General features: G+C 57.7%; 1 protein-coding gene across 4 annotated transcripts; it reads right to left on the bottom strand.

The window, feature by feature from the left end:
- Window positions 1-88: 88 nt before the first annotated feature.
- SH2D3C (SH2 domain containing 3C) lies at window positions 89-24,268 on the bottom strand. 4 transcript variants are annotated; one of them, XM_085594046.1, is made up of 13 exons: window positions 24,125-24,268; window positions 21,500-22,151; window positions 17,014-17,053; window positions 6,648-6,776; window positions 5,911-6,360; window positions 4,867-4,973; window positions 4,110-4,234; window positions 3,271-3,848; window positions 2,916-3,031; window positions 2,570-2,741; window positions 1,742-1,853; window positions 916-1,122; window positions 89-787 (listed from the first exon to the last, which is right to left on the bottom strand). In XM_085594046.1, exons 1-13 carry the CDS (start codon window positions 24,162-24,164, stop codon window positions 612-614), a joined length of 2,904 nt encoding a protein of 967 aa, XP_085450172.1. In that variant the 5' UTR covers window positions 24,165-24,268; the 3' UTR covers window positions 89-611. The 4 variants fall into 4 exon arrangements, with proteins under 4 accessions (XP_085450172.1, XP_031362160.3, XP_077643929.2 ...); XM_031506300.3 differs by lacking the exon at window positions 4,867-4,973 and having other exon boundaries at window positions 5,912-6,360; XM_077787803.2 differs by lacking the exon at window positions 4,867-4,973 and having other exon boundaries at window positions 916-1,119; window positions 5,912-6,360.

The following is a 24,268-nucleotide window of genomic DNA, read 5'->3' as shown; positions in this document are numbered from 1 at the left end:
TTCAGCATGGTGATTCCATCAGCCCTTCCCATGCTCTGCTCCCCCAGGGGGGCTCCCTTAAAGGACACCCAGAGGACAGGGGGTCCCCTTGAGGAACGGGATAAAAGTTTATTGTATGTAAGAACCAAACCCATGAGATATGTACATGTATTTACATGACAAAATGAATAAGCCTAATTATTTACAACAAGGACTGTCCTTCACAAGTATGTACATCAAGAAGTAATCGTGGAAATATATTTACACACGGGATCCAGCAGCTGTGGGCAAGATGGAGATGGAAAAAAACAAAACCAAAGGGTGAGGTGAGGGGCACCATGTAGACCTCAGCAAGGCTGGGTGTGGAGGCCAGTGCTGGCCAGCCCAGACACTGTCCCCACTCTTCAGAGTAGCAGTGTGGACTCCTGGCTTGTTGTGTCCTGAAGAGGTGGGTGGTAGATTTGAGGTGGCTGCGTTTCCTCCTCTTTGACTCAAAATTGCCAACATGTGCCTGTGCCTTTCTGGGCCATCTCTCCTCCTCCTGATGCTGGGTGCCTGCTCCGTTCCCTTGCCCCACAGCCACTGGTGGGATGCAGGCTGGGAGCTGGGAGTCTCCGGGGGCCTGGGGGGGTTTACAGCTCGCTGAAGCGCACTGCTGGCTCCAGCTTGTGGGACAGGGCAGTGAGGACCTTGTCAAACTTCTCGTAGCGCTCAGCCTGGCTGCTCTCAGCCCCACGGCTGCCCCAGAGCAGTCGCAGTTGGAACTCGGTGCTGAAGACTTCCAGCAGCTCCGCTTTGCCCTGGAAACCTGCAAGAGGGAGAGTCAGTTCCCTGGGATGGCACCTCCTGCACCTGTGGGATGCCCCATCCTGGTGCTGGAGCTGCACACTGGGAATGTGTCAGAGGGAAAGGGGCTCTGCTGTCACCAGTGCTTACCCTGCAGCTTCACCTCAGCATTGGTGTGGTAGAGCCCACCGTGGTGAGCCACCATCCGTGCTGCCTCCAGGTGGGCCATGACCACCTCCACGCTGTTGTCAGTGGCCTCCCAGGGCTCGGGGCTTTCCGTGAGAGCCTCGTCCCGCTCCAGGAGAGTCACAAGGGGTATGATGTGGGGAAAGGTGGTGTTGGTCAGCGGGGGCCCTTCTGGGGAGAGAGGCACTCTTAGGACCCCGCATGGCCCTGTGACCCCACGTCCCCCTCCCCATCTCCCTGTGGAGTGCTCATGTGGCCAACGCTGCCATGATGCCACCATGCTCCCAGGAGAGGCTTCAAGGCTCAGCTGGACACAATAGCTGCTGTGTCTATTTGATCCTGTGCCTGGGGCCATTGCCTTGTCCAACACCAGCTCCTCCCAGCCAGCGTTTCTGGCTCTGTTGGGAAGGGAAAGCTGATGGCCATGCTCAGGCTGCATTTCCCGGGGCTGCATGGAGTAGCAGGTTTGCAGACCATGGGCACCAGGCATTAGAGACACATGGCTTTTCATCTTTCCAACTGGCTGCCCTGTCCCTTGTTTTGGCACTGACTGCCATGCGAGCACAACGGTTTGGCTCAGCTGCTGGTTTTATTTAGTTATGAAATACTTCCTTGGGAAGGAAGGGGCAAACAAAGCCAGACAGGCTCTGCTGAGTGCTGGGGTGGTTCAGCAGCCAGAGGGTGTCTGGCACTGGCTGGGAGAGGGTCAGAGCTCTCAAACAGTGACACCGTGCCCAGACAAAAATGGGAAGGAGAAAGCAAGTGAGACAAGGGGAGTTGCTCCTGTTACCTTTCCCTTCATTCAGGCTCTTCAGGAATGGCTTTAGCTTCTTCTCATAGAGGATTGCACCCTCTGTGTGCCGCTGCCGCAGCACCATCCAGGTCTGCTCCAGCCGGGCAATCTGAAAGGAGACGGGGCAGGTAGAAGGTGCTGCGGGCAGCACAGCTTCCAGGCACCAGGGAGAACAGCCTGACCCTGGTGCCATACTCCCCAGCCCTGCACACAACAGTGCCTGATGCTCCCAAAAACAGCCTCCTTCACCAGTGCTCATGGCCAGACACGGCACAGCTCTGGCACTGAGGCTGGGCTTAGGATTTCTTCCCCTGCCCGTGCCCCAGGACAGCAACCTCCTTGCGTCGCAGTGGCCTTGAAGATGAGATGCAGGGAGGGGGCAGCCATTCGACCTCCTTTGTGCAGGCAGGAAGCAAGACTTCCCAGCTGGGCTCGATTTAAAATTGAATTTTAATCTCCTTTCATCTTCCAAAGGGAGCAGTGTGGCCCAGAGACGCTGCTGCCACAGCCTTGAGACTGATTTGTATTGTACCGGAGGGCAGATTCATTTCCTCCCAGGAACACAGCCCAGCACAAAACAAAGAGCTCAACCACCGAAAAACAATTGGATCCTGGTGGGACTAGGCTGTCTGCTCCGTGGAGGGGATGGCTCTTCCCCTTCCCTGCTTGCATCCCAGCAGATGTGGCCCCATGCCTCCTACCCGGGGCATTTTCCCCTTTCATCCATCCCAATGACTCTTGGAGCCTGCAGGACACAGGGAGAGGGATGCATTTTGAGCAAGGGGCTGAGCCCAGGACATGAGGACTAAAGGAGCGTCCCCATACCTGTGTCATTTCCAGGGCGCTCATTACAGCTGCAAAACTGAACATGTTCCCCATGGTGCTCTTCAGCTCGGCAGCCAGCTGGATGGTTTTGTGGAGTAGGGCTGCCCGCTCCTCCGTGCTGCCTGTGCAGCCCAAGATATCCACAGCGATCATGATGGACATGGTGTGAAACCTGCCAAGGGGGAACACACAGAGCGGGGTCAGCACAGGGAGGGGGGATGCTCTGGGGGTTTAGACAGGGCTCCTCCTCTCCCCTCCCCTGTGCCATGCTGGGAACACCCAGGGGAGCTGGCCCAGGCTGTGCAGGGCAGCCCAGTGGGCTCGTTTTGGCCATGCTGTGTCATACCGTTCCAGCAGGTCCAGGCGGAGCTGGTGGCCATGGGGAAGGGTGAGCAGCTCCATGCCAGAGCTCACCCCCATGAGCCGCTGCATCTCCACTGTCACACCCAATATCCGGGCAACCTAGCAAGGAAGGTGAAAGCTGATTAGAGCATTGTTAACTGAGGAGAGGCTGAGGTGTCCTCGGGCAGCCTCTTTCCCCAACCCAGCCTCTGCCTGCCCTGGCTGATACACCAGGCAGAGCCCAGCAGGGATGCTCCAATGCTCAGGGGTTGCCTGATGTTCTGATGCACTGATCTCTGCGAACCCAGATTGATCAGAGGGCAGCAGCACCCGTCCCTCCCTCCAGGCCCTGGCCGTACCAGGCAGTCCACTTTGGTGATGTGTTTGGCCAGTGTCTTCACGTCCACCTCTGCCAGCAGCTCTTTGACCTTCTTTAGCACAGTCATCTCCAGAGGTTTGTTATCTAGGGGGATGAGCAGGGACTGGAAGGCAGCAGGGTTGAAGGAGGAGGTTGTTTCCATGGTGGGGGGCACAAAGCCCTTGAAGTCCAGCTCTGCTTTCAGCCTCTGCCCTGCCTCTGCTTCCCCAGAGCTGTTCTCCACAGTCCCTCTCTGTCCTTCCTCCACCTTTAGCCTCTCCACGTAGCTCTTTGTTGGTAGCTGCTTGGTGTCGTGGGCTGGCCGGTCCCTGCAGATGGGTGAGCTGGGGTGCAGCTGGCAGTAGTGCCCCGTGTCCGGGTCGCTGTAGCTGTTCACAGAGGGAGAGGGGGAGGCACGGGCGTACCCATGGCAGGGAGTGGAATGGGAGCTGTGGGCAGGGTCTGGAAGAGGTTTGCTGTTGTTCCCATGGCACAGCTGGGGTTCGCTAGATCTCCTTATGACTGGAGAGGCTGGGGTGATTCCAGATGCTTGGCAGGCATGTGGCTTTAGCCGTGTGACTGTAGGGAGCAGAGGGGACACTTATCAAAGCCTGAAGAAGCACACATGCATAGGGACTACAGATGCAGCAGCTCAGGGAAAATCCCTCTGCCAAAACAGAACAACCTGATCCCAGAACAGCTGCACAATGATGCAGCCAAGGACTGGCTGAGGTCCTGTCCCTAAGGTCCCCCTCCTCAGGTCCCTGCATCACAGCAGCGCCAAGTCCAGGCTGATCCACAGCCCCACTGTCCCCAGAAGGATGGAGAGGCAATGCCTACCTGTGCTGTAGGCAGGTGATGCTGGGTTCTCAGAGATGGGGGACATCGGGGAGTGCAGGTCTTGGATCTGGTCCACGCTGACAGCACAGTTGCGAATGATGTCTCTGTGGTGGGGCAGGGACACGCTGGGGAGGGGACAGATGGCACAGGTTAGTCCCTTAAAGCAGGGCCCAGGCAAGCACAGAGGGGCTGAGATAAGGCTTTGCTGCTCAAACACCTCCCACGGATCATCACCTCCTTCCACAAGCACCCATAACAAGCTCAGCTGGAGCAGTGAGAGGGTAGTCCCTGAAGCAGTTGCAGCAGAAGAGGTCACTACCCACTGACCCCCATAAATCAGAGACAGACCTGCCTGCAGAGGGACTCTGGTCCTACAGAAGAGAGCAGAGCAATGCAACTGTATGCCATGCCAAGCCAAAGTACTTGGGATAGGATGAGTTTGGTCTGCTCCAGAGTGCCGTGGGGAACTGGATCTAGCAAAGAAGTCAGGGACAGTAGTTTTCTAGGGTTGTGCTGCAAAGTGGTATCTAACACCATGTTACTCTATTTCTACCTAGAAGCTGTGTTGGGCTAGTTAGGTGAGCTGTCGCTCTGACCCAAAGCTTAGGAGAGCTAGAAAGTGCCTGGAAATGGGACTTTGAGGTCTTGGGCTAGTGGGGCAGCAAGTGGTGGCCTGATGCAAACACTTTATGTCAATGGGGCTGCAAAACATGCTGAGTGCAGGGAGGGCTGAAAGGAGTTACAGCAGGCAATTTACTGCCCTCCCTGCCGTGGATGAGGGCTAGGCTGCTGTGATGTGTTTGGTCTTGAGCACTGTGCCTCAGCAGTGGGAGAAGAATGGGACAGCAGTGGTGGTGATAAGGGATTTGGGGAAAATGTGAGTGATGAGGAAAGACTGATGGATCTGGGCTCTTCTGGAAACACATATGCTCTTCTGGAAGTCTGAGTGTTTTCCTTTTCCCAGCCTTAACAGCGGGTTGCCTGTTTTCTGCTGGTGCTTTCTCACCCTGCCCTTGGGCTCAGAAGGTCAGGGTGGTGAGAAAGCAGCTTGGCTTAACAACAGGCTGTGTCCTGCTGGAGGCAGGGGTAGATGGGTCTGCCCTTGGCTGCTGCATGTGAAGATATGTGTGTGGCCCTGCCTTCCCTGCAGGGCTCTGGGCAGCCTGGGACTGCCAAAAGTGAGCTATACAAAGGAAGTCTCCTCCTCCACCTCTGGAGAAACCCAGCTGGCCAAGGTTAATGTGAACAGCTCAGCTTTGTGAAGGCTGTGATCCAGAGTCTGTGCAGACTCCATCAGCACAGACTCATCAGCCTCCTCCTGCCCATCAGGCTTTCAGCTCTGCTTGGTAACTCCCTACAAATGCTGAATGGAAAGGGCTCTGAAACTAAAAGGGCCATTCAAAACCAAACAACAAATGCTGTCTTGGTGTCTGGGAGTGACTCTCCTCTCATGTCTGCCTGGGAAAGCTCAGCTCCATGGCTCTAACAAGCCCTGACATGCTGGTAATCCTGGACTGAGTGATTGTAAAACACTCTCTGGCTTCTGGCCTGAGATGCTAAAGTCATGTCTGCTTGCTGGGCGTCTGCTGTGGTAGCTCAGCATGGCTGGCAGCCTGCCTGGGAGAAAAACCCAGTTCCAGCTGAGTACTGATTCTTCCCTCCATGCCTCTTCTGGTCTCTCTCTTCCATCCCTGATCCCCAACCTCTGCTCTGCACCCAGAGAGCAGTGACTGAGCATGCCCTGCCTCATTCCTGAGGCTGATCCTCTGCTCAGCTGAGCTGGGATGAGACTGCATGCTCACCTGGTTGGGCACCCCTCAGCCCTGGTGATCTTGTCTGCGGTCAGACCGTCTGTCATGGTGATGCTCCTCCTCTTGATGTGCCCCCCTTTCTGGGAGGAGGGGCTGTGGGGTCCCCCATGCTTCCCGTTGGCCAGCCCGTAGCTGGCTTCCAGGTAGCGCAGGGGGAAGGTGCGGTTGATGGGGCAGTAGATGATGGCCCCGCTCTGCTCCGAGATGGCCTTGCGGTTGCCCACGTAGAAGCGGACAAGGGCAGGCACGTTGTCAAAGCTCTCTTGCTCGAAGAGGTACTGGACATGGGTATGGCCATCGCTGGACTTGACTGTCACCTTGTTGATCTTGAAGTGCAGCGGCTCGTTGCGCCAGCGGCATGTCAGCACGTAGTCACCCAGGCTGGTGAGAGAGTCACGGATGAGGAAGTCGCCGTTCCTCTGCACAAGGCTCTCGGACACCTGTCAGGGGGACAGGGCACAGCTCAGCCACAGCCACGCTGGATGGACCACAGGGCATGAGTGGATGCTCTGCTGGAGTGTTATTTGGGGCACTGGTTGTTCCCCTTGCCCCTAGCTCTGAGCCACAGGAAGGCATTTGCTGTAGCAAAATCAGGCAGCTCAGAGCTAATGAAGCCCTTGACCAGATGTTTCCCAAGACAGGCTTATGATTCTGTGTGGCCTCAGAGTGCTCTCCCACAACATTCCAAGTGAAGGGTGCCCAGAGCCACCCACCTTCCCCATCTCACCTCCCGGGGGATGCGGCCATGGTACCAAGCATGGCTGCGCAGGTCGGTGCTGCTCAGCTTCAGCTCCTCTTCCAGCTCCTTGTGAAGCTTTTCTGGCGATGAGTCAAGGATGTATTTCTCCTTGGAGAACTGTACAGGAGAAGAGAGAGTGTCAGGCAGTGCAGCAGTGCAGGGACTGGGGAGGGAAGGGCTGACAGAATCCCCATATGGGGACTGTAGCATCTGCCAAGAGCACAATGGTCCCCAAAGGCCAGGGAACCCAGCTGTGTGTGAGGATTACTGCTTATGGCAAAGGATGTGGTAATGTGCTTGCTGATGGTCAGGTCCTGTCACCAGGAGCACTTGGAGGGTCCCTATTGTGCCTGGCCACCCTGTGCCTGGTGTGCTGCCCCTCTGCCCCAACTAAGAGCTGAGTGTGGTTGGGCAGGAGAAAAGCCCTTAAACATGTCTGGGGCTGAACTGCCGTGAGAAGCACTCTTTCAGGAGGAAACCTGCATTATTGCTCCTCCTTTAAATATCTACCACAGTTCCTCTTTCAAAGGGTTAACTCACTGTGTGTAGCCTGATGGCAGCATAAATACTAATGACAAATGTAAAGGGAACCTCCTGCATTGAAATTAGCTTTTAGAAATTAGCTTTCACCAGCACTGGTGCACCTGAGCCTGGAGGATGCAATCTGCCCCCTCCTTTCCCCTGGAGAGATAAGAGATGATGGCTTCATGTGTCTGTTGGCTGGAGCCTGCCTGCCTCCCTCCTTGCCTGATGCTGGGCCAGTATTCCCAGAGTGCAGCTGCTGGCATGGTGGAGTCAGTGGATGTCTGGGGACATGAGCACAGGTTTGGGGTTCCTGTGTGCTTCACATGAGGCAGTTCTCCTGCTTGACACAGTGGCTTTGAGGTGATCCTGCTGCAGTACTAACACAGCTGCGTGATGGAGCAGGGCCTGGGAGCCAAGACTCCTGGGTTCCCTCCATATCCCAGATGTGTGGTGTCCTGAGAGGGGGACACGTGTGCCACTGCCATGGACTCAGAAGCTTGGATGGGGCTACTGGGGTGTGCTGTTCCTCTGCTCCCAGGAGCGAGGGTGGCTGGTGGCCTGGCTCTCCTCCGGCGGCAGTGCCAGCTGTAAGGAGGCAGCGGGGGCTGGCCCAGCTCCCCGGTGCCTGTTGGGGCAGGATTCTGGAATTGTCTCACAGGACAGGCATGGGCTTGAAGCCCTGCTGACACTGCTCTGGCACTGCCAGAGCAGCAGGCTGGCACTCAGGGCTGACCTTGTGTGGCAGCAGGTTCCCCAGAGCATAGCGAGCTGCAGCCCCACGCAGCACCTCAGGGACTTGCCTTGGAGATGACCTCTTTGCCCAGTGCCTCATGCTCTGTGACTGGCATCGATTCCCTCTGCTCCTCTACTGCTTGTGAGCAAGGGAAAGTGTAGAGAACTGTGCTGCTCTCCTGCCTTGTACCCACTGCTCTTGTGGGGTTCTTGGGACCCACCCCACAGCAGGACCCTGACCCCCTCAGCAGGACCCTGACCCCAGGCCTCTCCTTCCCCTGAGGAGACGTTCCAACCCTCCTGGTAGCTGCATTCATTTGCCAAACCAGGCAGAGATTCTATCCTGGAGACCCTGCTCCAGCCTGGGGAGATGGAAGCAGACAGTGGCAAAGGGCCCATGTCCTGGACTGTGCTCTCCAGGGCTTGCCCTCACCAGCCTGGACCTGCCTTTATTCCTCCCTTCCCGACTCCTGTAATGTCAAAGGTGGTGGGCGAGTGGAAGCAGCCTATGAAAACAGTGTGGATTGAACTCTGACTTGCTCATCCAACAATGTTTATTCTCCCTGTGAGAGGATCCTGTTGACTGGAGCTGCAGGGATGTGTGGATTGTCTCCCTCTGACCAAGGGCTGCAGGGAGCTGAGCACTTGCTGCTGCTCTGGGCCCTCCTGGAGACAAAGCACCCGGTGCTGCTGAGCCCGATTAAAAATAAATGGTAGCTGGCGGATGCTGCAGGGGTCCGGCTGCCTCCTGGGGGGCCCAGGCCGAGCAGATGCTGTTTCCATGGTGACAAATCCATTGCCACGGAGCAGACCTGGTTTGGCTGAGGGGTGGTGGGGCACCCTTGACTGCAGCACCCTCTCTGTGACAAGGTTCCCCCCAAACTCTGGGGCATCAAGGGACCCCCCAGGAACCTCTTCTGTTTGTGTAGGTGAAAGCCATGAGAGCTGAGCTGGGAGCAGTTTGGATTACAGCTCTCCCCCCACCACCCCTGGAGCAGGGATTAATGCCTGTTCTGCTCAGCATTGTACATGTGGGTTTTCCTCCAAATCCTCCCCATGCAAATGTGCAGGGTAACAAAAACACAAGCCCAGCTGAGCAGTGCCCAGTGTCTCCGAGCCCAGATTTGGGCAGCAGCTGGCTGGCATCCATGCCAGGAGCCATGAGCTAAGCTAGCAGGAGAGAACAGGAGGTTTGGGAGAGGCAAGGAAGGCTTTGCATCTTGCAGATGGGAGAGGGAGCCTAGCTGTGAGCAGAGGGTGTCAGGAGCCACCTTCCCCAGCCATGTGGAGGGCACTGTCCCTTCAGCTCCTTGCCTAAATAGTGAGATTTGCATGGCCACCAAGAAGCCACTGCTTGGAGTGATTGTCAGGCTACAACAGCTGGGGAGGCAGCACGAGACTGATCGTGGGTAGCCCTTTTCCTTGGTGTGACGTAACTGAGACCAGTCCTTATTGTGAGTCTCATGCTACTCCAACATGCTGCCAGAATCACCTGTCTGTGTGGGAACTGGGCTCCCCACGAGCCCTTGGTGCAGAAGACCCCCGTGCTGCGGAGGGCCGTGTTTCCTCCTGAGCCCTTCAGCAGCGCTCCAGCTTCCTCCGCTCCGTCGGGAGCGTGTCTCGGAGGAGCCCCTCGCAGGCTGCCAGCTGGCCGGGTGCCCGGCGCTGGCAAGGCCTGGCATGGCACGGCCTGGCGAGGCGGCGCGGGCCGGCCGGGCGCTGTCAGCAGTGTGCAAGCGGATGTCTGAGCGCCGCCCTGAAAAGGCATCGCTCGGCGCTCTTGGCCGTGCCAAGGGAATGTCTAAAGATGCACGGCCCCGTGTGAGCTCTTGCATACTAGTGGGTTGGGTGTGGGGAAAAGCCTGGACTCCCATTAGCATCTGGCTGGAGTGGACGGTGCTGGGCTCCAGCATGAAGAACCCCAAAAGCATCTTCCAGCTGAGCAGGAAGAAATGGGGATAAGAGCGGTTCTCCAAACCAGCCACACCAGACAAACCAGCTCAAAATCTGCCAGAGATGATGCCAAGCTTTGCTTGAGGAATCCCAACCGGCAGCCAAACTGTCTCGGCTGGAGAAAGGAGAGTGCCCTGATGGGCTGTTTCACAGTCCTGGGGCTGGGGAATCCTCTGGAGCAGCCATGAAATGGGGCAGCCATGAGAAGGCAATTCCTGAGGCTTTCCATCCCTGCCTGCTTCCCTGAATCTCTTTGCTGCTGTCTTGATGGGGGATGTGCTTCCCAGCTGAGTGGCAAGGACTGGAACTGGTAGTGGAAGGGCAAGAGGGATGGAGGGTGCTCTTGCCTGTGCATAAAACCAGTGGCTGTCACTCTGCCTGCTCTGAGGAGAGCTTCAAAGGCTGGCATTTGGCTTTCTATCCTTGCAGAGCTAATCTTATGAAACTGGAGTGATTTCCATTCTGCTTTCCTGCTCTTCCCTCCCAACCTGGAGGAGTTGCAGATGAGGATGAAGTCAGCTTGGAGAGCAAGGTGTACTCACACCCCACCCTGCTGATAACATCTGACTAACCCCAAGGCACCAAGCACATCTGTTCTCCCTCCTGCTCATGCTGCCTACCCTATGCTGGGACCCTGGCTAGGGAAATCCCAGCTCCTTCTGGAGTTCTCCACCCCTGCTCTGGTTGCTGGGGCAGCTCTGGGGCCTGGGAAGCAGAACTGTGAGGAAATGGAGTAACAAGCCATTGGGAATAGGTGTCTGGGGAAAGCCACAGACTTGCATGAGGGATTTTCTCTGCTTCCTCCACACCTGGCAATGGGCTACTTCAGTGGTGTGTTTTGGAGCAAACATCCTTGATGAGCATCATGGCAAACCCAAGAACAATTCTGCCTGCCTGATGCAGAACTGCTGCACTTACCAGTCCAGGCACCACCCGAAAATTATTACTCCACCTTGCATGGCCACGAGAAAATGCCACCACAAACAATCCCCGGGTTGTTATGGGCTTGCTCTCAGTCTGCATGTCCTGCTGTGAGCCAGTCTGTCCTGCTGATCTTGATATCCATATGGAAAAGAAAACCCTTGTTCCTCTATCCTGTCTTGAAATGGGTCTAGGAACCTAAATGGCCTCTGAGAAGCATCAGCCTATCTGCCCACCCCATAGGTGACTGAAGGCATCTCTTGGTTATGTCACATCTCCATTAGTCCCCACTGAAGGTAGATTTTGGCTCAAGATCTTTGTTCTGGAGTTCAAAGCCCTTCCTAGGACTACCTGTCTACCTGCCCTTCCTGTCTACCCTTTATGGTCTCCTCTCCCCTTGCCCATACTCCTTTGTGGCAGCTCTGGAGCAATTCTATCATGCTGGCAGGGGTGGGGTGCAGCTGGGCTTGATGGCCAGGAACATCTGGGTGCTCTAAGGTGGGACCAGCACCCCAGGTTGTGTGGTGGGGTGATGGAATATGCTGCTACTGCTCCCCTGGGGGAGCAGGTCTCCAATGCAGTGATGGTGTGTGTGTATACACACATTTCCATCCATCTATATTTTACTTATCTCACTCCAAGACGGCGGCAGCGGCTGCTGCTGCATCCCTTTTCGGAGCTGCTATTGGCCAGAAATGATGTCAGTGCTTCCCAGGCTGGGTGCACCGCCATTGGCGGTGAGCAGGGATGCGGCTGTCAGCTGGAAGTGCTCCAGTCATTCATGGGGACTTCAGTGTGTGTTTGCTGGGCACGCTTGGACACAAATAGATGGTGAAAGATCTGGCAGAGCCAGGTGAGCACTTAGGGCTTCACTTTTAACTCTCTCTGGGGTTAGGATAGAGTGCCCTTCATCCCTTCTCACATCCCCACACGAGAGGCAGATGCTCACCTGTCCCTCCCTTGTTCTGGCAGCAGCTGGCTGAAAGCACCCGCTCACCCCCTGCAATGTGCAGCCCAAGGGCATGTCCCCATGTTGCTCTGTGGCCTTTGGACACGTGGAAAAAGCTCTGCTGCTTTTCCCACTTCACCCCCACCAGCAATCAAAATCCCTGGCTTTGGGCTGAGATCAGCCGCAATCATGACAAGACTTGAAATGCTGCTTCTGGGCTCCGTCTTACCCAGAATAATCTCTAAAGCTCAGCACCTACCTCGCTCAGCAGGAGTTCTGAATAAGACTGCCAGCTCTCTTGGCTGCCGGCTCCCTTCTAACTTGCAGTATATTACAGCTCGTGCTTCAGACCAGAGCCTGTGTGGCTCCTGCAATCCTAAACACCTTTGCTCTCGAACTCAGTAAATGAGGGAACCAATTCCCAATACCGTGCACCCCTTGTGCGAGTGCCAGAGTCCAAAAATAGGACACCTAGACTTGTGCCCAGACAGTGGCAGTGCTGGAACCACCACAGGACAGGTGACAGATGGATCCCAGCTTTCTCCCACCAGTCAGACCTGTGCAGTGCAGCACAGAGATGGAGACCCGGGCCAAAAAGCTGAGTGTTCATCTGGGCTTGATCTCCCTCCTGCGCTTAGTGATGCTCCGGGCACATGCCACCTTTTGGGGGATGCTAAATGCTCCCCTTCATGAGGTCTGCTGCAGGTGAGAGCTCCCTGCAGAGACTTTTCTGCCTGTCAAAGCGCTGGTCTGGGGGGACGTGGTGGCTTTGACTGCGCGGTCCTGGCTGCAGCGGGGCTGAGCTCTGCCCCCCGACCCGGTGCTCGGCTCACCCCGCGCTCGCTGCCGCCTCGCTGAGCGCGCACCAGCTTCGTGTGAGCGGGGGCACCGCAGGGCTCCCCGGGGAGGCTCCCCCGCCTCGAAACAGCCCGCGGCGGGTGCGTGGGTCCCCGCACGCTTCCCCCCCACTGCCCCCGCCGCTTTCCCCACGCGTGCGGCTGCCCGGCGGCACCGCGGGGGCTCCGCGCCGAGCGCAGGGCAGCCGGTGCGGTCCCGCCGCCCCCGCTCACCTGCACCTGCATGAAGGAGCCGCGGTAGAAGCAGCAGGCGGCCGCGGACAGGGCGCTCCACAGGCTGCACCGCTCCGTCATGGCGCGGCGCGCCCGGCGGGGGCTGCCCCGGCCCGGGCTGCACCGCCGCTGCCTCCGCCGCCGCCGGGCTTCAATTTCAGCCGCTTCCCCGATTACCTCATCCCTTGTCGGCTGCGAGGGGCGGGCACGGGGCGGCAGCTCCGCCCCGGCCCGCCCCTGGGGGCCGCCCCGGCTCCGAGCGGCACCTCGGGGGGAAGCGGAGCCCCGGCTGTGTGCGCCACTGGGGGAACTGGGAGCCAGCTCCTCCCAGGGGAACCCACGCTGCCACGCCACAAAGGGAGGCAGCATCCCAGAGGGGACCGGGCACCCCGGCTGCCTGTGCTCTGAGGGGAACTGAGAACCGGCTCCTCCGAGAGGAACCGGCACTCCCATGTCGCAAAGGGAACAGGCATCCCTGAGGGGACCAGGCACCTCTGAAGGGAACCGGCAGTCCTATGTTGAAAAAGGAAGCAGCACCCCTCAGGGCACCAGGCACCCCGGCTGCCTGTGCCTTGAAGAGAACCAGCATCTCTGAGGGCATCGAGCATCCCTGAAGAGAACCGGTACCCTGGTTACCCATGTCCTGAGTGGGACTGGTTCCTCTGAGGTGACTCAGCTCCTCAGAGGGGAACAGACACCCCTGAGGGGAACCAGCACCCCTGGCTGCCGGTGCTCTGAGAGAAACTGGCTCCTTTGAGGAGATCAGACACCCTGAGGGAACCCAACACCCTTTTCTCCCCATCCCAAATCTGCCTGCTCTCCGCAGTGATGCCTGTGGGTCAGGGGCAGTTTTGTCCCTTATTGCCCATCCTGTCTTCCTTCATCCCCACATGGTGATACCTTTCTGGGAGATACACCAGTGCCCACCTCATATGGCGGGGAGCCAGCTGCCTCTTTCCTGTGTAGGCTGTCTCTGACTTGTGTTTAATTAAGGCTCTGCTTCGGTTTAATTAAGGCCACACTATCACGTATGGGATGTGCAAGGCAGCACTGATGACTCAAAGCATTGCTCCAGCCTTGACTCTTGAATAAATCCCCCAAACCCACTGCTGGCACTGCTCTGTGCTGGAGACAGGCAGAGGCTCCCTCAGCCCTGGCAGTGACTGGGACCCACACCTTGCTGTTCTCCCTCCACATCTGTCCTGCACTGCACGGCCTGGATTTGGCTGTGCTTCACTAACTGGGGGCTTCACCCTCCCATCTGGCCGAGGAGCCCCACACCTCCCAGGCGACACTGTGACCTCAGAGAGGTATTCCTGCTGCCTCTGACCACAGAACCCTGCAGCCTTCCTCTAATTAATTCAAACGAGCCCCTCATATTACCAGGCAAGGAGACAGCATCTGAGGCTGATGAGATACAGGTCCCTGCCTCAGCAAGCAGCTCTTCCGTTCAGAACAAAGAGCTCAGAGGCGCTGGCCGGGCTCTCACTCTGCCCCTGGTTTTGCAGGGGAGAGAGGAGGCAGGAGAGCAGCACGGCTAAACAGCAGGACAGGGCTGAGGCATGGGAGAACTGGTGGCAGCACACAGCCTGCGGGCAGGGAACGTGGGCCACCAGGTCCCACGGGTCCTATGGGTACCTGCAGTCCCATCAGCATGGACAGGGACTCTCCTCCTTGCCTCCTGCTTGGGGCTGAGGGACAGATGGCACTGTGCAGGGACATGCTGCTCAAAAAAGATGCAATGTGAATCATCCTCCTGCCAGGGCTTCTCCCCTGTGATGGGCTCCATAGTTTCCTATTGAGGCTTTCACCAACAAGTGAGCGGGAGCCTCATGGGGTGCTGCAGGGTGAAGTCCTCCAGCTGTGACTGTGCTGCCCCTCCTCACAGGGAAGCTGAAAATCCCTGACTGAGCTCTCATAGGACATATGACAGCTTTACTGCTTGCTGCTCTCCCAAAGGGTAACATCTTTCTGCAGCTCCTTCACCTGCACAAAGGCCAAAGCTGGGGTGGCTGGGATGTTGAAATAGAGAGCTGGGCGTGCAGATCCCCAGGCAGCTCGGAAATAACAGCCCTTAGGCTATTATTAAAGCACATTAATTACCAAGTGCTTATTGATCCTGGCTTTCCAACCCTCTCCAGCTCCTGGTTGCATGTCCAATCAGGCCAGGCTTGGTGACAGGAGCACCAGCCATGGCCGTTTTGCAGCTGAAGCTCAAGGGCTGATGTTTGGCAGACCCTTGGTGCACACCTGGAGACAGGCCTGCCTGTCAGCCTTTGCTCATGAGAGCTTTGCAACACATCCTCTCCCTCTTCCTGACTCTCTCCTTCTTTGGCTCTTTTCTTCCTGTCTTTCCCTTGCTCACCCCTCACCAGTGTTTTCCCTCTGTTTGTTTCCCTCCCAGCTACATCAATCAGTGGCAGACCCCAGCCCCATCCTTTGCTCCAAAGGCAGGCACAGCAGCCTCTTTCCCACCCTAAATCCTGCAGGACCTGAACACTGCTGGGTGCTGAGCACCCTGCAGCTGCACGGGCTGGCAGCCAGGCACAGCGCCTGCAATCAGCTGGAGTGTCCCTGTCATCCCGGTCACTCACACTCTAGATAATTACTGATTTGACTAAAATAGCTGCTGTCACTGCAGCCATCAGTTGCTTCTCTGACCAAAGGGAAGTGGTGTATAAATCACAGCCCATGGGCTGTTTCTGGACACCACGGGGATGGATTAGAAATAAAGGCCAGATAGCTCAGGTCTGGGACCTGACTGGATGGTAGGTAATTCTCCTGGCTCACCAAAAAGTGCTTGATCCCAAAGGCAGAGCCCTCTCCATTGCTCCCCACCTGTATTGTTTCAGTCTATTAAATCATGAGCTGTAAAATGTGTCCATCTCTGGGTGCACACACTGACAGTACCAAGGAAACACCCCCAAGTATTCTGTTCCTCCCCTCACTCCTCCTTGCCCTCACAGGACTTTCCTGTGTCAGCAGGAGTTTCTCTGCATATCTTGAGGTCCCCATACCAGGGCCCTTCCTTGCAGAGGCCAGTGTTTTGGCTTTGCAGGGGAAAATGAGCCACATCACAGCCAGACCCAATACGCACAGTCAGAGCTTTGTTGTCCTGGCACACGTCCCACTTCCAGCTCTGTGAGCTCCCGTTCTGCCAGTCCCACATGGCTTAAGGGTGCAGAGAGGAGAACATCCCACCCGCGGGATCGCTCTGCTACACGTCAAAAACCTCATCTGACCCCACTGCCCAGAGGCTGCCAGTTGTCAGACTTGACATGTGGGGTCCTCATTAGCCCCAGGGATGGACATGCAGGGAGGTGACCCCTGTTGGAAGCAGCAGATGAGCTCAGGGACCAGCCAGCTCTCTCCCAAGCTTGCCAGTTGGTGCTGCCACAGGGGGTTCCCACATTTCAATGTCTGGCTATAGCCACCACCAGGAGCCCCAAGTCCAAAAGATGAAGGTGCAGGGCTCTGTGCTAATTAGACCAGCCAAGCTGGGCATCTCAAATCACTTCTCAACAGCCCCATCTGCCCAGTGGCAGACTAGATTTGATCCCCACTGGGCAACAGGACTGAGGAAGCTCCAACTCTCCTTAAACAAACATCCCAAAGGCCATGCCATGGCAGTGACCACCCTGTCACTTCAGTGGGTTTTAGTGCTGTGCCCAAACTTCACAGCACTCCTGTCCCTGCTCCTCTGTGCCTGCCCATCGTGCCAGCAGCCTCCTGCAAAAGGGCCGCTCTCCTCCAGAGCCAGGCGCCTCACTAATGAATTTCTGGCCAGACATGAAGAGTCCTCAGGAATGTTAATAGTTTGCTGGAGGATAAGCAAAAGATTTGGAGAGATTTACACCAACTTTCATGTGACAGCCACAAAAGTGGCTCAAACCCTTCCGTTTCTTTATGTGGGGGCGGAGGGAGGAGGCTGCATCTGCGGGCGTTCACAAGTATCTGGGAACATGAAATGCAAGCAGCTCCTGTAGGAACAGCACTGGGGCAACCACATAGGGTTTGTGTCACCTCTGTCTTCCCTGGCCTTGCCAGAAATATCTTCCAGGGCTAAAGAGAGAGTCCAGGTGGGAGGAGGGGTGCAAAACTGAGCAGCTTGCTTGTGTAAGACCTGGGTAGTTCCAGGGCCACAATCCCCTCTCCACCCCTGGCACCCAGCTGGGACAGGATGTGATCACATTTTGTGTCTTACCTTCACGTATTCACTGCCAGACTCCAGGCCATCGTGGTGGCTAAAAGGAAGAGAAACAATAAAAACAGATAAGTAAAGGGCAGCAAGTTGTGACATTTAGGTCAAAGGCAGTGGTGGCACAGCTGGGGGACCTGGGGTCTGTGCCCCTTGTCTTGCCATGGTGCCAAGAGCATGGCCATGGTTTTGGGAGAGGTTCCCAGGGCCCCAGCACTGTTCCTGCCTGCTCTGTGCCCACTCTCTGCACAGGGCTTATCCTCCCTAATGCGATCAGGGGAGAATGAAGCCTTTTTAGAGGATCTCACCCCAAATCGGCTTGGCACCATGTGAGCTCAACCAGGGAGACCCAGCAGCCAGGCTGGGGTCCCCGCAGGTCACAGTGCTGGGGATACATGTCCAGATGGGGGGGGCCTGTGTCCAGTTCCCTGGAAGAGCTGCATTCCCAGTAGGCAGCTGTTGGGACACACCACCCAGACAAGCATTTTTGACTTCATGGTTTTGTGCAACCCTACAGAATTCAAACTCCCACCAAAGCTAGGCCTGGGTGGGAGTCCTAGTCCTAGTCTTGACTGGGACTGCTTTTCATGCTCTTCTAGGTCCAGATATGTGTCCATATGGAAGAGTCCCAGGGGAACAACAGAGATACCAAAAGGAGAGAGGCTGTAACAGTCTGAGCTAGGATGTGCTATCTTAAGGTCTCACCTTTCAGAATAAAATACAAAAATCCAGATGTCTCTAACCAAAATCCAGAACCTGTTGCCTCCCCAGTGCCAAGCTTCAGTATGGACATCCTGCTGTTTGCCAAGGTTGCTTGCCTGAGCACAAGACAGCAGCAGGGGCCTGGGGATGGCAGGCTGGCACACCAGAAAAGGCAGCTGCAACTAAGGAATAACCAAATCCAAGGTCATCATAGACCTGGGATGTCCCTTTCTTGCCAGGAGCCACCTCATAAGACACATACAGGAAACTGCTGAGGATCCTGCACATAACTTCTCCCTGAGACCTGCACTGGTAGTAACCCTGGGGACCCAAATCCCTCCTCTGGGAGCTCTCTCCAGATGGAAGGTGGCACCTGGTGGCCACCCAAAAGGGAAGCAGGGATAGCAGAGGCAACCACTGCCAGACATTTTTCCACTGGACATCCCCCATAGCATTACAGTGGGTTGTGACAGAGTCCAACCATCCAGAAGACAATTCCCACTCCTGGAATCCTTTGAAGTCTTTAAAAAACATGTGGATGGGTACCTTGTGCCTCAGTTTTCCCCTCTCTGGAGATGCCTCCAGGGAGGTTTTGGCTGGCAGTGCTGCCAGAGGGGTCTGCAGGGAGTGTCAGGCAGTGCCTGCAGAAGCAGCATTTCCAGTGCCTCATGCACGGCATTTAAGGACACGGTTTAGTGCTGAACATAGCAGGGCTGGGTTGATGTTTGCACTCAATTTTAGTGGTATTTTCCAACCTTAGCGATTCTGTGATTCTCCAAGCCCACACTGCAGACCACATCCCCTGGTGTCCAGCTTGGGAGAGGAAAAGGGTGCTGGAAATCAAGCCTATACTTTATTGGAGGTGAAGAAAATAGCAGAACATTTGGGAGCGGGGATGGATGCAGACTCCCCTGGGCAGCTGTGGGCTGCCTCTCCAGCCTGTTTGCCCTTCACACGCTGCAGAGCTGCCTGGTGCTGCGAGAGCCGTGAGAAAAAGCGGCAGGAGGACAGGGGCCTCTGGGCAGGAAGTTGGGAGCATGGGAGCAGCTGGGATACACTGTGAGAGCCCGGGCAGGAGAGGCCCCTGTGCCGGGGAAGGGCAGCAGCTGGGACCGCAGCCCCCCTGGTTCTGCACATTCCTGGAGGAAACGGCATTTTTGGGGGCAGACGAGAGCCTGGGAGAAATTCCAGGGCTGCCTTTGGAGTGCGGCCGTGGCTGAGCTGCTGAGACCCAGAGCTGCAGCAATGGTATTGGGGAGTGGGGGGCTGGTGGAGTGGATGCTCCCTTTGGGCTTGGGAAGGCATCACCATGACCCGCAAATGTGCCAGGCTCCAGGATGGCTGCTGGGAACAGTCCAGGAGGATCCTGCGAGTCCAGCCCTGGTTTGAAGCCCAGGCTCTGCTTTCCTTGGGACACTGGTGCAGGCTGTACCCCAGCCAAATTTGGGCACATCGTGCCTCAGTTTCCCCCTCTGTGGAGATGCCTCCAGGGAGGTTTTGGCTGGCAGTGCTGTCAGAGGGGTCTGCAGGGAGTGTCAGGCAGTGCCTGCGGGAAGCGGCGTTTCCGTGCCTCGCGCACGGCCGTGCACAGGGAAACCGAGTCACGTCCGCCCTGGGACCTGCCAGCGGTCATCTCCCGTTAGTCAGCGTGTCTCTGCTGGAGTCACAGCCACCGCCTTGCTCTGAGCAGCTCCACAGGCTGCCTGCCACTCCCTGTCCCACAGCAGAACAACTTCCCCTCCTCAGGCCTGATTCTGGGAAAGCCCTCCTGCCTAGAAGCATCCTCAGCCCACCCTCTTCTGGGGACTGTCCTTACCAGAAATACTCCGGGGGGACAAGTGGAAATGTACCCCAGGGCCGTATTTGTTCCCCCCCAGGGAACATGCTGCTGCCATGGCCTGGCAGGAACAGACTGTCCCCAACCCCAGGGATGTGCCTGCACAGGAGGAAGGGCTGGGGCGCAGCATTATCCCGGTCCCACTTCCTCCCACCCGCCCCACAGCAAGGCCTGGCCTTGGGATGGCTCTGGCACACGGCTGCTCCCTGAGCCAGGGGCTGTGGCAGGGGCTCCGGGTTAGACTGTGGAGAGGCAGAAATAACCCTGATGCCAAGACCTGCTCTGGTCACCCTCGTGCCTCAGTTTCCCTGGCAAACAGTAAGGCTACACCCATCACCAGGGAAGCCCCACAGGATGCAAAAAAGCATTGGGCCCCCAATTTCTGGGAACCCGTTCCCCAGGATTCAAGACACGCACGTGACCCACCCATGTCCCACTGCTGCTTGGCTCCTAGCCACACTGGCTTGGGATTTAAGTAATTTCTGGGAGACAGAGGGTCTGGGTGAGCCCTGTGCACTCTCCTCGGAGGCTCTCTGCCACTGCTGAGGCTCTGCGCTTACCGAAGGATGCAGCAGTGCTGCCAGCCCCCCAAACCTCCGAGCCCCTGGCCGCAGCCCCTGGCGCCGGGTCTGCTGTGGTTTCAGCAGCTCTTTCCTTGAGGAAAACACCACCCCGGGCTGGGAGCCTCGGCACCAAGCAGCGGCTCGGCTCCGGCATCTGCCTCCAAGTTCTGTGCCCGCCCCAAGCAAAGCCCCTTCCCAGCCTCTCCCTCCCCATCCCCTCCGCTGTGCCGGGGTGCGAGGGGTGGCCGGGACCCCTTACCTGCCCTGCCCCAGGGTGGGAAACCTCCTGCCCAGCGCTGTCATCGGCCCTGCGGGATCCAGCAAGCGCCGCTGCTCCGGGATGGGGAGCGGCTCTCCCGCGCTCTCCCGCCTTGCACTGAGCGCCGGGACTCCGGGGCGCGCAAGGCGGTGGCGGACCCTCCTCCTTCCCGTCCCAGCCCTCCTCCGGCCCACCCTTCGGGCCGCCAGGAATGTGTGGTCGGCACAGCCCGGCTCCCACCGCCGAATTTCTCCTCCTCACCCCTCTCCCGGGACCACCCGGACCTCAGGAACGCTCAGTGTCAGGAAAAGGAGCCCCCGGCCCCGGGGCGGTGCAGGGGGAAAGGGACACCGGGGCCACTTGAGCGCAGAGAGAGGAGAGTCAGGCCAGGGAAAGGGGGAGAAATGTTTTCGGGAGAAATTTGGAGTTGCCTTTGCCTGTGTCCCCAGTTTCGCACACCCTCCTGGGCTGGGGTCGCATTTGGCCCCTTACGCCCAGATGCCATGGGGCTGGAGGATAAAAATCCCTAAGGTTGATTCTGCGGTCAAAACCCTCCAAAAAATCCATCCGTCATCTCAGAGGGCTGAACCTCCAAATTCCCCCGGAGGGAGAGATTGTGCCTGGAGTGGGGAATTTGTGCCCAGAGTGGGGGTTTACTGGTAGGTGATGAAATAGGGACGGAGTGTCTGGTTTCAGGATTTGCCCCTGTGCCTTGGGAGAGGCAGCGCTGCTCGGCAGAGGGGGAGAGGACAGAGCGGGTGGAAAAGCGGAGAGAGGCGGAGGAGGCTGTAACAGTGCTGCTGTGAGTTCTCCGCAGCAGCACATCCTGGTGCTGGAACGCAGCCGCCGCAGGACAAAGAGATGCCGGGGCAGAGCGGGGCTGCGAGATGTTTCCACCCCGTCCGGAAACAGGAGGGAGCAGAAATCCCACAGGAAACCTCGTTACCATGGAGCCGCTGACCTGACCGTGCTCCAGCTGTGTTGTCCCACCGGCCAGGTGCATCCCGCTGGCACTGTGGGCACGAGGGGACATTGCAGTGACCCTGGTTGGTCCCAGCCCCCTCCTCTTGCCCTGTGGGGGAGCAAAATGGGGGTCTTAGCAGAAGGCAGAGCAAACCTCAAGGGTTATACCTGTCTGGGGAGATCTTGTCAGGATGCTCTTGTCCCTTTTCCAGCAGATCCCCATCAGTGGTCTCTGCTCCAGCTGCTGTGTCAGGGCTTGTGGTTTGGCTGGGGTTTGGAGCCAGGCTGGAGCTCAGTGTCTCTGCCCTAGGGCAGGAGACATTTTCCACAGGCTCCTGGTCTGTCCTGTCCATTGCTGCCTCCACGGTGTCCCCAGGTTCAGCTTTTTCCTCCTCCTGCCCTGCTTCTCCAGCAGTCAAGGGTGAGTCTGTGCCTGGGGCAGGGGTGCTGGACATCTCAGGGCACTTGAGGCTGGGGAGTGGGGCTGCCTGGGGGGTTTTGTTGTTGGGAGTCCCTTTCTCCCAGCAGTTCTGGCTACTCTTGTCTTTGCCCAGGCTCTTCCCTGCCTTGCCCAGATTCACCCTGGGCATGGTGCCCATGTGGGAGTACATGTTCGACGACTGGGCGTAGGGGCCAGGGCTCTTGGGCACGGTGTTGAGATCATCCTGGGTGCTGTCAAAGGGCTCTCCCAGGAAGCCGTGGGGAGGTGGGACATGTGGTCTGAGATTGTCGGCACAGCTGGGGTCCACAGGGACGCGCCGGAAGGTGAAGGAGCGGGGGATGCTGCTCAGGCTCCCAAAGCCTTTGAACCTGAAAAACTCTGGCAAGGAGAAAGGAGTGATGAGTGTGGGGTTACTGCTGGCACGGTGTGATGATGGGGGATGCCAGAGCCCCTGGTCCTGGGTTGGGCTGAGCAAGGAGCACTAATGCAGCCTGGTGTCACCCTGTTACACCCACATCTGCAGGCCCAGCTTGGCATGATATCCCTGTGGTCTGTGGTGTACATGATGCTGCTTGAGGCATGTCTGTTGGGTACCTGGGAACTCTGCCCTGGTCCCTCGGGGAGCAGAAGTCTCCTGTGCCTGGCAAATCTAGCGGCTGTATCTCCCTACCACGGCTGAGGAGGGGAGGAAACACCCAACCCTGGTGAGCAGGCAACTCTAAAAGTTATTTCTAACACCTACTTCCTCCAGGGGCCTCTGGGCAGAGCTATGCCCATCCCCGCAACCTTAGGGCAGCCCTGCAGGATGCAAGAATGGGCCACACGGCATCTCCCTAGGGAATGGGGGTCCTGGATGCACATGACCTGCCCACATGTGCATGTCGCCGGCACGATGGAGCAGGAACCAGCCACGGGCGCTGCTGCGGCAGGAGATAACCTCCCCACTTCCTCGCCCGGCCCCTCGCCAGCTCCAGCTGCCACCTGCAAGTGCTGAGCGTGAACATGTTCGCCGGAGAAATATTTATAACTGCGGCGGGCGGCTTTGCATTTCACACCCCAGCCCCAGCTCAGCTCTGTGTGTCACCGCAGCGCAGCCTTGGATGGTGCCGGTGCCGGTGCCGGTGCCGGTGCCGGTGCCGGTGCCGGTGCCGGTGCCGGTGCTCGGGCTGAGCGAGCCTGTGGCTGCAGTGCTGTTGAGCAGCGCCTCCCTGCCGCCGTGGTTCCCACCGGGGATTTTGCAATGCTGATGCCGCCCCGGGGCTCTGCGAAGCACGGCAGATTTGCTGGGGCAGGAAGCGACACTTTGCAGAGGTGCTGAGCAAGGACCAGGGTGTCCCGGGCTGCTCAGCCCCTGGATTCCCACCTCCAGTTGCCATCCACGGGTTCTGTGGGGCATCCCTGCAGCTGGACAGGGTGGAGGGGCTGCATCCCAAAAGCCCCTCTGTGAGGCAGAAACCTCATTGAGTGCAGTTAGAGGCAAAATTACTTTGTGCTAAACATCCCCTTGGAGTCCAAGCATCTTCTGCTACCTGCTGCTCCTGGGGCTGCTGAAAGGTGGGAAAGGCAGCCCTGAGGATTTTCTCAATTTCCACACCACTCCACCACAAAGGAAAATCCCAGCTGGGATGGGGCCCTGGGTTTGGCCAGTGGAGGGGTCCCGGGGGAGCAGAGGGACTGACCCCCCTCTGGCGCCAGCCCCGTGGCAGGAATGCAAGAGAGCACAGCCCAGCACTGGGAATGGGGTGAAGGCCACTGCAGCCTCCCCCCGGAGCTCCGGGGGAAAGCTGAGGTCTGTGAGAAAGTGCAGAGCTCACTCCCGGTGGGTATCAAGCACTTCCTCCCAGAAGAACCGGTGGGAATCCATTCCCAGGCTCCCTCCCCAGCTTCTCTGTGTCACCCCCGTCCCTGTGCTGCAGGAGCACCCTGGGGTGAGGGTCCTAGCCACCCCTGGCCCTCAGCACCAGCTTGTATACCCAAGCCATGCACCCTGAAGTTGATTTAATGATTTAAGGAGTGAAGAACCTCCAAATCCTGCTGTGCATCCCTCTGCCCACATCCCAGCATCCAGCACAGGGCTGTGCTGCAGCATACTGGTCCCAGTCCCTGCACCCAGCTCCTGAGCCAGCACCCAGCCCTGTGGATGAAAACCTCAAAGCCCCTCACCCCACTGAGTTTCCTAACAAAAGCAGAGGCTGTCACAGCTCCAAACATCCCTGGATTGGGATGACCCCATCCCTGGATGGGATGACCTGGGGAGCATGTAAGCACACACTCAACACTAACTGTCACACATCCTCCTACCCACCGAGACGTCCAGGTGAGCCCGCCCACCCTGTGCCGTGGCCACTTACTGAATTTCTTGAAGCCCCGTCGTTTCTGGCCCTCGGCCATGGCCGTGCTGCTTGGAGGCCGCGGGGACTAAGAAGGACAAGTATATAACTGTGAAGCCCTTCCCTGCCTGCTCCTCCCTTCCTGCCCCCCCAGCCACCCCGCTC

This window comes from Lonchura striata, chromosome 17 (assembly GCF_050655825.1).
Source record: "Lonchura striata isolate lonStrDom1 chromosome 17, ASM5065582v1, whole genome shotgun sequence".
Lineage (NCBI taxonomy): Eukaryota > Metazoa > Chordata > Aves > Passeriformes > Estrildidae > Lonchura > Lonchura striata.
The sequence above is the reverse complement of the archived record's forward strand: the minus strand, read 5'-3'. Positions and strand labels throughout refer to the sequence as shown.

What these genes read in the sequence shown, in the direction of transcription:
- SH2D3C (XM_085594046.1), bottom strand. Translation starts at nt 24,164, where the DNA reads ATGGCCGAGGGCCAGAAACGACGGGGCTTCAAGAAATTCA. An exon ending in ATCACCTGCCTACAGCACAG is followed by an intron (nt 3,849 to 4,109) that starts GTAGGCATTGCC and finishes TGCTCCCTACAG; the next exon opens with TCACACGGCTAAAGCCACAT. An exon ending in TCACCAAAGTGGACTGCCTG is followed by an intron (nt 3,032 to 3,270) that starts GTACGGCCAGGG and finishes CTTCCTTGCTAG; the next exon opens with GTTGCCCGGATATTGGGTGT.